General features: G+C 39.1%; 1 protein-coding gene across 4 annotated transcripts in view; it reads left to right on the plus strand.

Annotated features, from left to right (window-relative positions):
* TET1 (tet methylcytosine dioxygenase 1) overlaps positions 1 to 12,457 on the plus strand; it is a 71,264-nt gene extending 58,807 nt beyond the window's left edge. For all 4 annotated transcript variants that reach the window (XM_065639454.1, XM_065639455.1, XM_065639456.1 and 1 more), the window contains one exon: positions 2,547 to 12,457. In XM_065639454.1, coding sequence (XP_065495526.1) covers positions 2,547 to 3,691 — 1,145 coding nt within the window. In that variant the 3' untranslated portion in view covers positions 3,692 to 12,457. The remainder of the gene's footprint in view (positions 1 to 2,546) is intronic.
* Positions 12,458 to 12,817: the final 360 nt, after the last annotated feature.

Here is a 12,817-nt window from a genome sequence, read left to right on the forward strand (position 1 = left end):
TAAGCTCCATATGAAAACAAAATCAAAAGGCCTGCGACACAGAGGAGTTGAAACTAGACTATCCAGTAGTCACTTCTGATGGTGAACTAGAGGAAACAAATGATTATTTAATTTAAATCAGGATCCCTCCATGGCTAAGAGTGGCATTCAATTCTGGTCACACCATTTGAACATAAACCAAAAGACAAAGGTTTGAAAAATAGGTAAAAAAAAGATAGAAAAACTTACTAAGGGAAGAAAAAAAAACTAACTACAGTTTTAGGTAAGCAGTGAATAAAGTCCTGCTAAAGGTATGTTAAGCAAGTAAGATACTGCTATTACATTTTCTCCTAATGGAAGAACAAAAGAATAGTTAGCTATATTTCAACTGTAAAGGAAAAGCTATTGATAAATCGTGTATGTAATGTATAGCACTCTATTTACTGATGAAGACAAGAGTTTAGAATACTGGGTTTGCTTTTTAAATATTAAAAAGAGCATGTAGAATGTGCAATGAGAGAACTGGTATGTACCACCAGTCATGTTTTTGGCTGTGTGAGGCTGTGGCTCCTCAGAGCAGCCGGGGATGATGAGGAAGGAGTCATGAGGCCGCTGTGCCGTATTGTCCATTACGTAGATGTTGTATGTTCTGAAAGAGACCTGACCTGCACTTCAGAGCCGTTGCACGATCCCCTAGCTGGAAAGCTTGAGACTCCTGTAACCTGCACGTCTTCACCGCATGGAGAACTGGAAATGAAAAAGGGATGAGAGGCGACTGTCTTTACCTGGCAGCAGAGGTGGCAGTGAGGGGGATTTTCCGAGTGCTGAAGACAGACAGGTCATAGATCATGGCACAGATTTTGGCTTAGTAGAGCGTGCAGATGCGAAGACTTGGCTTGAATCTCAGCTGTGCCAACTCCCTTGCAGAAATGCTGTGTATTAAATAGGGTGCACGTGTCACACACCTCTTTGCCAACACGAAGCAGCGCAACTGATAATTTTTACATTTGCGCTAATATTGAGAGCCTTCAAAATCGTCAATTATTGTTAAATATGTATTAAAGGTAGAGGCTTCACACTCTTCCTTGTATAGTCCTGTCATTTAACCACATTATTCTGGACAAATAAACTTTACAGACAGAGAGGTTATTTTTGTCTCCATAAATACTGGCAGCTCTTCTTGGCCTGCATTGGATAGACCAGGAGGTGAACCACCAACGTAGACAGTTGTGCGCTGGCCGCAGTGGAGCTGTTCATCAGCCAGCAGCTCCCGCTGCAGCTGCCCCAGCTGCTGATGTGCAGAGCACGTGGGTTTCTGTTCAGAGACGATGGAAGCGCAGCGTGTTGCAGAGGCTGTGGAGGAAGGTGTTGGTCTGAGCTGAAAGGCTTTTGAGTTTGATTTCATAGAAAAGGCTTTTAAGGAGTTGATGTGGTTTCCTTATGTCCCTCCACAACTAACAGTTGTGTCCATAATTTACCCCACTTTGCCTTTTTGCATTCCTATTGAAAGAGTGGGTTTTAATCCATTTCTATTTATCAACTATTAGAAGGCAGAATAAAGAGTAGTTCTATATTTGGTAAGGCAATTAAACATTCTGTGTGTTTATGAAATGAAGAAACACTGACAGAGATGGTCTTTTATGACACCATGCGAGGCCTCTCTGTGGGGTGCCAGTTGCCAGCAAAGCACATGTAAAGCAAGTTCAGGGCATGACCAAAGCCCCTCAAAGTCGCTGGAATTCTTTCCTGTTACTCCAGTGGACTCTGGATTGAACTTACCCGTGAGGAGAACGAGTCATTCGAGGAGACTGTTCCACAAACAAGACGGCTGTAGGGTGCCAGGACTAGGAACTGAGGAGGGAGCTGACAGAAACTGAACAACCCTGGCTCCACAGAGATCTGAAATAATTAATGTGTGGCAATGAGATGGAAAATGGCCAGATCGCATGATGCAGCTTTGTAAGAATGGAGTGTGTTGCCAGATACTAGATACTATTTTTAAAGAAAATTTGAGTGATTACTTGCTGATACACAAATCACTGTAATTCAGTAACTTCGTTACTGGACAAGATCTATAAACGCGCTTTTTGCTTCAGTCATTGTATGCGATTAAGGCAGCCAAGAATTTTGATTGTTTCACAGGCTTAATTTCAGACAGACTAAATTCCATCATTTCTGTCAAAACCTGCACGTGCTGCTCCCTGGCAGCCCGGGCAGTGCTGTGGCAGCACTCAGCTGCTGGGCAGCGCTTGTGGACAACTGGGCTGGGGCACTTGGGACTGAGGGGTTATTTAATTTTATTTATTTTATTCATCCCTCTGTGAAATACCTTTATTTTATATAGAAGCAGTCAGACTGGAAAAGGTTAAGGTGCTACTTCAGTGGGGTTATGATGTATGTACTTATGGTCATAGAGATATTCCTAAAAAGATAAAAATAGCCATTTTTTAAAACCTGTAGTCATCATGTATATCTTCATATTAGAAAGCAAGTATGAAAATATTACAAAAGTTATACTTTATTAACTGAGGAAAAGTACTTACACTTTGTGCATTTTTTTTTTTTAGGGAACAAAACAGATGCTTTAAAACCTGGAATAAAAACGGAGACTTCTGACCACCTCTATGCCATGAAACATACTTCAAACACTACTAAAAATTGCTCTTTGTTAAAACAGTACACGGCTTCCTCCCCTTTTAAGGTGGATAGTTTACATCCTTATTCATCTTTAGCACATAAGCCTGGAATAACAGCAGTGACTAATATTCAACAAGATTTTTCAGTTCCCTACGGGTATTTCGAATGCAGTAGTAAGCAACCTCACGTGACACCTTATGTTAGTTGTAAGAACTTTGATGTGTCGGTCAAAGATTATACTGGAATTTTGCTGAACGAGAAGATGAATGGTGTGCCACCCCTTCTTCCCGAGGTCACTGCTCCAGGCCCCCCAGCCCACAAAGACCCCCTGCCCACGATACTTGAACATCAGCCAGACAAACAGAACTGTCAGCTGCAGTTGGACAACCCTCCTCTTTCACAGATGATCAGCTCTGGTGATCTGTCGGGACCGCTGAGCTCTCCGGCCAAGGACGTGGTCGGAAGCGAGGCCGACTGTTCCCAGGGCTGCCCGATGGAAAAGGGCAGCAGCTCCCATCGAGAACAGATGTGCGATTTTGACTGTGGCGACGAAAAGCAAAACACCGCACTGGGACAACCGACGGATGCCGAAGAAAAAGCTGAGGAACTGTGGTCAGACAGCGAGCACAATTTTTTGGATGATGACATTGGCGGGGTTGCCGTGGCACCTTCTCATGGTTCTATCTTAATTGAATGTGCAAGACGTGAACTCCACGCTACCACACCAATTAAAAAACCCAACCGCAATCATCCCACAAGAATTTCTTTAGTTTTCTACCAACACAAAAATTTAAATGAGCCAAAACATGGTTTAGCCATGTGGGAAGCGAAGATGGCTGAGAGGGCGAAAGAAAAGGAAAAAGAAGCAGAAAGATTAGGAACGGAGAATACTGAACTAAACTCCAGCAGCAGGAAAACAAAGCAGACAAGTGAGAACAGAGATATTTTTTATGAAGACAATGAGTTCAACCAAATTCCATCACGCAGAGCATTAACAGTAACGAAGGATAACGTAATAACGGTGTCTTCGTACGCCCTTACGCGCGTCGCAGGGCCGTACAACCACTGGGCATAGGCTGGAGTACCAACCGCCTCCTCTTGGTGCAGCGTTACACAGTGTTTCTTTAAGGTGCTGTTAAAGAACAAGTCTCGTGTCGTTTACTATTTGCTCATCTCAACCATTTTGAGGCTGAGGTAAAAAAAAAAGGGGGGGGATTTCTTCTTAAACTGTGACTTTAACATTTGGTGGTGCTCAAGCACATTTTAAGCAAAAAAAAAAAAAAAAGCTGTATAGTTTTAATACATTCTAAAAAAAGATTTTGTTTAGGTTATTAACCTTGATTGAATCATTCAGTTTATTACCTTTAGGAATTTATATTTTGGTGCTTTAAATCAAGTCTGTTTACTACAAAAATCATTTATAGGAATTTTAACAGGTTCACATTTTATGGTGTTAAATCAAGTTACACAGTAATAGCTCTACACAGCTCTTGGTGCTTAACCACATCCAACAGTTAAAAATAAATAAGCTGAATTATTACTTCATGGTGCCATTGCTTTAACAACTTCCAACCATTGCTATAAAGCCCAAATTGCAGATAAATCTTTTAGAAAACCAATGAATTTTTTTCTCTGTATTTGTCATTATGTATGAAATGAAGTTATTGGTAATGATGGCTGGAAGTTGTTTTTAAGCTGTAAATATATATTTTAAAAGCACTTTCTATTTTTAAAATTAACTTGAAATAGTGTAGTAAAAGGATCATATTGTCTAAGGTTTGTGCATACTCTACAGAAGAAATCATTTTATTCTTGCTGTGTAGAGTTCCATATTGTTACAGCTGCAGTACGTAGGCTAATAGCATATGTGATTGTTTTTAGACTTGCCCTTTTTCATCCAAGATTTTATGTTGCATATAAATGACAGTTATGAAATACAAAACCATTTTTTTATTTTCAAGAGAGTGTACAAACATGAAATTAGGAGATGTCTTGTCAATAAGTGTGTTGTTATTGGGAGTTATGAATATTATTTGGTTTTTTAAAGGCAGCATTTGTTATGATTTCTTTGAGCAATAAGTGCGTAAGTCTCATTCGTTTCGAGCATTATAAGTTAACACGACAACCAAATGTTCCTGATGCCTCAGGGGTAGGATCGTTTTGGGATTAAAAATACCCCCTAGAGTTGCCTTATTCTATTCTGGAAAAAAACAAAATTGGGGAAAATACGAAGAAAGTGTTGGAAAAGTATGAAATTTCTAATATTTAACAGCAAATTTTTCATTAGGAATAACCCATCTGTGATATTCACCAGCTTTCTAAGTTCAGTTTTTTTACAAAAATGTTTTGTAAATTTTTTAAGCGATTTATACATTTCATGTAGAAAGGGTTGTATTCTTCCTTCCAAACATAGGAAATTTGTTTTCCATTCTGTTGAAAAAGTGACATATCATGAATATTTGCTAAACCAGAGGAAAAACAGACACTCCACTGCTTTTAAATACTGTAGCATCCCACTCTTCTTTCTGATTCTCCTCTCCTATGTATTTCTTTTTTTAAACTTATTTATTTAAACAAATTACCAAATGGCAATGTTAGCTAAGGACCGACCTCATCCTGCAAGTTCTTCCATGAGACCCACTGGCGCCAGGACTCCTCTCGTGACCGAGAGCTGCAGGATCAGGCCCAGAGACGAAGCCGTTCCCTAATTCTGCCTCGGAGTCCCCGCCTGGGGAACCTTGTAGGTACAGCGAGGTCAGAGTTTTCCAGTGCGAAAATATACTAATAATATACTTGATAATATTATAATGTAGTGGTGCTGTAACAGAGGAATATGAACTATCTAGATCTGCTTTATTTAAAACCTAGACAAGGTGCTTTTTCCTTGAAAAGTTGAACTGTAAACGCTAGATTTACAGTTTCGGTACGAAAAGTACAAAAATGGTATTTTTAACACATAGTGCCAGTTAGGACCTTGGTGCTACAAATACTTAAATGCGGCTGTAGATCAATGAGACACTTCTCCTGTGTAAACGTACACACACATAGAAGTAGCAATCACTATGTAACGACCTTGGGTTCAATTCTACAGGTTCTTGTTGACACTAACAAAACCATCGATGGCAGAGGATGGCTGAACTGAACCCGTTCTTTGTATCTTACCTATTTTAAGTAAAATTTGTAAAAACCGGGTATGCTGCAAATTTTAGTTCAAAGCTTAATATTAGTTCAAATAGAGGATATGAAGGGATTGTAAATAATAAAACAATATTACGCCGTCGTTTTGTACCAGCAGTTTTATGCTTCTTGACTATGTAATATACAGTATACATCAGATCATTATGGTATTTTGTGTGCCTTAGATTTCCATTTTAAAACTTGTATATTTTTGGTGAGCCGAAGATTAGTAAGAAGTCCAGCTGTCCAAACAGTAAGTAGTACTGTACGTTCTCTAGCTGTTCCATTCATGTATTTGCTATCTGAAAACCCTTGTCTGAGACCACGATCAATCATCTACATAAAAGATTAGTTGATTGGTTTCACTGATAGTGCTGATAGCTTTAGTTTGTATCAATGCAAATTGAAAAAAAATCATCATTCGGTGCTCTCATGTGAAGAACAGTTTTTCTACACCCGATCAGTAAATTGCAGAGCCATCTCTTTACCTTTTAAAGTGTTCAGATCATTAAAGTGGATCATTTTTACTTGAATCTTCCCCTATGAATACCCATCTTTAACTTATGTATGATTGAAAACTTCAAGATTAAAGTGTTCCCATGAAAAACCAGCAGCTTCCCTCAAAGAAGTGAGCAACTGAAAGGCTTCCCCACACACAGCCCCTGGCAAGTCACCACACAAGTCAGTCCAGGTCTGCCTTTTTTGAAACGGTGATTTTTAACAGAGAAAAGGAAATCTTAATATAATAGTTAATGCTGTTAACTGATAGGTGCTAAAACTCACGGTCGCTACTTTATTAAGACAACTTACATGAGCAAAATCTCTCATCTGTACAATAAAGTCTCATTTGTGGTGCTCTTTCCTCGACTGTCTATCCCGTGGGTGCTTTCTCGGCGCGTCCCCAGCAGGCAGGTGAGCCGCCTGCTTTTACTGTGCTGGGGCACGTAGCAGGGCGTGATTTGAGAAGCTAAGATTTTCTGTTGCTGTACTGCGGTATAGAAAATGCAAGTGTTTACTGTTCTTATAACTGTGTGCTCGCTATTGTAACATTTCACAATATTTATCAGTCTTGTACACCGATTCATGTTGGTCTGAGTAAGGTTATAATTTTATAACAGTATTTGTCTCTTGTAATTTGCTCTTAGGCCTTAACAAAGTCCTTCCGGGATGGCCAGATCAGGAGCTGGATCTAAAATTAAGGCAGCTGGCTAGGTCAGACCTGTGTATTTCACTTGGTTTCCAACAGCTGGCACTGTGCTTTTGGTGAAAAAACAAAATGGATTCAGGTGTGGGGAGGTGGTTGTCTTTTGAGCCTTTTTGACGGTATGCTAGCAAAAACTTGTGATCCAACATGGGAGACCCCTGACTTCCCACAAGAAATGTCTCTCATCCCTTTCTCCTCTGCAGGGACTGGTGCTTTCTGCAGGAGCCGAGTCCCTCTTGGAGTTCCTGCAGTCGTGCTTAATTAAACAGTGAATTTTACTCATGCAGTTTCTCTGCACTTACTGATTTGTAACATGCTCATGTATTACAGAAAATAGAAAAAATTACTTCTAGAAAATTTAGTCACGAGATTCAAAAAGCTTTTTAAGAACTTACAAATACTTGTGACTTTCTAGCTCTAACAGTTGTATTCAGATTTTTTTTAAGGACTTTTTAAGCTAAGTTTTATTAAGAAATAACTGCTGTTAAAAGTTCTTATCTTACCTATGACAGCGCTTCCCTATACTTAGATCTGGAAATAGCTGTAGTATCTTAAGCAACATTTTATGTTAAGCATGGGTAAATGACAGCTTCTTTAGTACTCAAGATTATTTGTAACATACAACTGTTCAGGGTTCTTTAAACACCTCTTTAATATCATTGCAGTATTACGCTAAATTGGGTGGGTTCAGCTGGGGTCCTTTTTCCGTTGCTGCAGCCCCATTGACTGCACTGTGCTCGTTCATCAAGCTTTCAGACAATTTTCATATTTAACTGGATGGGTATGAGTTGACCAAAGTCTGTGCGGACTCCGGCCCTCGCAACCTTACAATTAATAGGTTTTGCAAGGACAGATGGAGAGAGATTTAGAGTAAAAATGTTGTACTTCTGGTTAAATGCAGAGGTTATAGTGTTGTTAGCATGAGAAGTGATTCAAAGTCTGTAGAGACAGTACCTTCACCCCAAGTTTCAGGCACGCAGGCTATTTCAGACACCTGCAGGTTTATGCTCTTGGCTGCTTTTTTTTGATTTTTCTCATCTGATAGGCTGTTCAATGAGAGACGAGCATGCAAGCGTGCTAACTAAACTGCATCTTCATGGGTTTGGATTGAAAATGTAAGGTCAGTCTTGCCCTTTCACTTCCCGTAACATTTTTCGTGTGTGACATAACCTCCTTTTATTAAGCTGTCCTCAGCTTTGTAATCTATATATATATATACATAAAATTTTTCTCCTTTTTTCCACAGAAATCCTGTAATTTCTAGGTTAACAGGAGGAAATAACTGCGTCCTCAGATATGTGAAAAACTAAACTGCATGTTCACTTCCACACTTTGTATATGTTACCAGCAGTTACATTTGGGCAGTGTTGAACAAACTCTCTTTCAGGTCTATTGTGGTTACCAAAATTCAGATTAGGGTCTTTGTGATGTATCTGCCATAAAATTGTGCTTTATTTCTTGTGTGAAAGGTCTCTGCCCAGCTATGACCCGAGATGCTGTATGTGATCTGATTTTAAATAACACAACTAGAGATGAGGAACAGTCCAATCACATTTGGAAATTCTGGCTTTCTTCTTAATTCTATCAGGTGTTGATCTGACCTTCAGGAGGTGTAGAGGGAACATATTTCTGTAAAATAGAACTGTAGAGAAAGTCGCTACGATGGTTGTGGCACCATGTGCTGCACTGCAATGTCTGTGCACAGCACTGCTTCTGACTAGTAAGGACGTGTCACCGTGTCACACAGCTGTAGATACATGTGCAACTTCATCTCTTTCCACAGTTCCTCTGATCTCTCCTTTGTTCTTTGCCTCTGGATACTGGTTTGAAGAAAAAAACAGGACCAAGAGAGTAGGTTTTCTTAAAGACCAAGGATTTCTAATAGTTGTATCTAATCAGAAACCAGAATACATACGGTTTGCTTCTTCTAAAGAGTGGTTGAAAATACATTTTTTTAAATACTTCTCTATTAAACGTTTTTGGCTATTTGAGAGGAGCAAAACTTTTTGTTTAATACTGTCATTTACATACTTAACTAAATTGTGGAGACTTAATTCTACGTAACACTATGTTGTCTCCCTAAAGAACACTTAATTGTGACTAGTGTTGATTAGCAGATACTGCTTCCTGCAGCCACCTTTCTCACTCCGTGGTCTCTTTATGGCTCCTGGGCTGTGGTGAGCTTGTTTCCACAGATCATATTATAACCTGCTGCTGAATGCTTTCAATGCTTGGAACTGTCCGTCTGCAGCCCCGCCGAGCGCTGCTGCGAGCAGTGCAGCTGCCGGCCCGCTCCTCGGTTCCACACACACGCTGCTGCTGCCTCATGTGTAAATCAGCTCATCTTCAGCTCAGGAGTATCGTGAGAATTTACTCTTCTTGTGACTCTTCCAAAATTGTTTTCTTTTAGTCATCTTTTATTCTATTATGGCAGTTCTAGGGTTGTGGGGGTTTTGCTTAATGTTCTCTCATATGGAGCATGAAATATTGCAGTTGGGTATTTTTTTCATTCCAAGAAAGAGGAACAATTCATTATGTCACCATCAGTGTCGTCTTTTTAAATCAAATTATCAGTTTTCCAGGTAATGTTCAGATTTATTGATGTAATCGTTACACTTTGTTCTTATATCTGCAAGTAGCCAAACAAAAAGAAAGTTAGCAAGATTCAAACTGCTCACCCCCTGAGAAGGGAAACTCATCCGTTCTCAGAGTACCAGCTCTGTTTCTGTTGTTCGCATCTCTGCGGAATGCTCTCTTTTCTTTTGGGTGACTCCACCAGCTCTGCTCATATCTGGGCTAAGACAGGTGCTGCAGACCCTGCGCAATTTGAAAAGCAGGAGTGTTTCTTTACATCTTCTGGTCATATCCCTGTATGGGGATTACTGTCCTTGTGAGAAACCCAAGTATTGTGTAAGTGAAATGCCTTAACTAACATAGAACTGCTTGGAAAAAAAGAGTGGAACAATGGTTATTTTTTTTTTCTTCTGGAATTGATTGAGCTTGAGCAGAAAATAACAAAGTAGTTACTGCCTTTTATTAAAGTGTACAGAGGTGTCAGCATCACTGGTTTCCTCTTTCTGAGACATAAAGACTTTAAGGATCCTTTTTTCGATTCAGGTCCCCAGTTCATCATCCCAACATTGCTTGCAGTGTTTAACTACATACTTCAAACTTCAGTTTTAAAACATATGAGATGCTTCTCGATGCTGTATCCTTAATTCTTCCCACAACAGTATTTTTTTCTCTTTCCTTCTACTGGACCATTAGATATGTCATTTTTCCACACATATTTACATTAAAATGCTAGAATCTTCCAACAGCATACTTGCAGTGAATGCAAGACTGGGGTGCTAAATAATCAAATGTGAAGGTGACTTGGTGACTTAATCTGCTTGGTGTGACAGATTAACGCCGTTGTTTTCAACACTTTGCACACCTTACCAGCTTTCCTGATAAAGTCAGAGGACGCAGGTGTGGACCTCAAAAAGCATTTTTAAGAAGGGACAGTTTGGCAGTTAAACTGGAGTTACCAGTTAACTACAGCTGAACTGTATTCCAGAGAAGTGCTGTTGCAGTGGAGCAAGGGAACTGCTAGTTTGATGTTCAGTATTGCAGTTGTTGCCACAGAACGTTTTAATACTGTTGTGGAAAGTTTTGTGACCTGATCAATATTTTACATGTAGATCTGTATTTTTGTTATAATATCGTAATGGGAAAGGGTCTAGGGTTTGGGAGTCATCTTAAAATAAGAATGAGGGCCCTGATCCTCATCTATACTGCTGTCCTTTGCATCCCATTAAAAGGATAAAGGGGCCTTAAATGGATGTTGATTCAGCTTGCATCCTTCGGAGTATCCTGTTACACTGATAATGGTATAAAAGGTCAGTACTATAAATCAAAACTGTTATCAAATGACTGGTTTGTACAATCATCTGAAATCAATTTCATGATATCCCTATTGTGCACGTACTGGCCAGTAACACGCAGCTTCTTCTTGGTTCAGAAATACAGGTTGAAAAGAAACTGGCTTGGTTTTTGTGGAGTTTAAGTATTCACTTACATTGGCTGTCCTTTTCCCAATGTTGTCTACAAAGAGAATATGGTAAAATATTTGTACCTCTAGGTAATGGCCTGGCCAAAAATCCTACAGAATAGTCAGTAATCCTATTTCTAAGCTTTGGTAGTTTCTCTTAAAATACTTACTTCTTATCATAACCCGATCCCTTTTACTTGTTTATATGAAATGGGGTTGTGACAACCTACTGAACTTGACACTTTTCTGACTGAAGACCCAGCAGGGTGTGCGGAATTGTGCGATGTCACGCTGGGCTGAGTTTGGAGCCACAAAGCTAAAAGCCACCATTTTCTGACTGCCCCGACCGGTGACACTCAGCAGTGAAACTGTGAGAGTCATGCAGGGCTCCCCTCGCTGCCAGTGGCAGCTTTATGTCAGCATCAAGCCCCGCTACGTTGCAGTTATGCAATGCAATGCAAATTTCCCTTTCAAAAAAAAGTTGGAGGATAAGGAAATACATTGATTCTTAAATTTCTGAACTGCAGGGATACTGCAGAGCCTAATGAGAACAGATTTTGTCCTAACTTTGTGATTGCCAGTCTAATCCACGCAACTAAAAAGGCAGCGTCTGAACTTCATAAATCTCTTGTCCTCAAAATGAAAAAGTAACTGTAGGCAAGAAAAGCAAATGTGATATCCCAATACCACTAAAGAAAGCCAGTTCTAACCAATATAAACACTCAGACATTTCAGTCTGTAACAATTAATTACTCTGCCATTATAGAAGTCAGCATTTCTTTCCTTCTCTCTTTCTTCTTTTCTCTCTCTTTCTTTCTTTCTTTGGGATGCATTTGATATTTATTTTTCAGCTTTGAATTTGAGGTTTTGGATTATTCCAGTTACCAACCTACTGTATTTTGGCCTGGAACATAAAATTAACGTTTTTAAACAAAAGATGATGTACAGGGAGAAAAAAATCAGAAAGAAAAAAGCACTTCATTATGTCACAGTATTTACAGGAGAAAGTATAAAAATGACTTCTTTTCTTAAAAAACATTTGGGGCCTGATTCTTTCCTAGTGTAACTGAGCACAGCTTCATGAGCTGGTGGAGCTGTGAGGCGTTACGCCAGCTGAGAAACTGAACCTTAAAATCTTGTTTGCAGACAAGGGAACCCTTACCAGCAGTACTTGAAGACTTGTGAGTTGTGACTGCATGTTACTTGAAAGATCTAATTAAGCTATGTTTTTTGGTGCAAGCAGTTGTTGTACATGATTTCATGTTTATGTAGCAAGATGCATTGAAATGTTGATACTAGTATTGAAACATACATGTAAAAATTGTTGTTGTGGAAATTGTCTGTTCTATTCTATTTTTCTTGTGTGTCTCATCTGTTTAGAACGTAAACTTTTTTTTATTGTCCTAACTGAATAAGGCTAAATGAATACTGTAATTGAAAAATATATTTTAAATCTTGTCATGAGTTTTTAAAAAGACTATTACAAATTGTATCATTCCTGATTACACAGAACTTTGTGGGTGGTTTTAAATAAATTTTATACTTCTATTTTGCACTTAGTCGTCTAATTTTTCTTTCCTGCATTTTTCATGCATTTCTTCTTGTAAAATGTTTTAAGAAATAAAAGAAAGTTGTTTTCCCTATACAAACCAAACCAAAGTCATGCTGAAGTGTACATAGACTAAAAATTTACGCCAGGAGAGCTTTTACCATACAAATTACAGTGAAGTTAATGCCCTGCTTCAAAATACATCATATAATCCTACATATATGCCCCATTTGAAATG

Source organism: Caloenas nicobarica, chromosome 7, assembly GCF_036013445.1.
Source record: "Caloenas nicobarica isolate bCalNic1 chromosome 7, bCalNic1.hap1, whole genome shotgun sequence".
Classification (NCBI taxonomy): domain Eukaryota; kingdom Metazoa; phylum Chordata; class Aves; order Columbiformes; family Columbidae; genus Caloenas; species Caloenas nicobarica.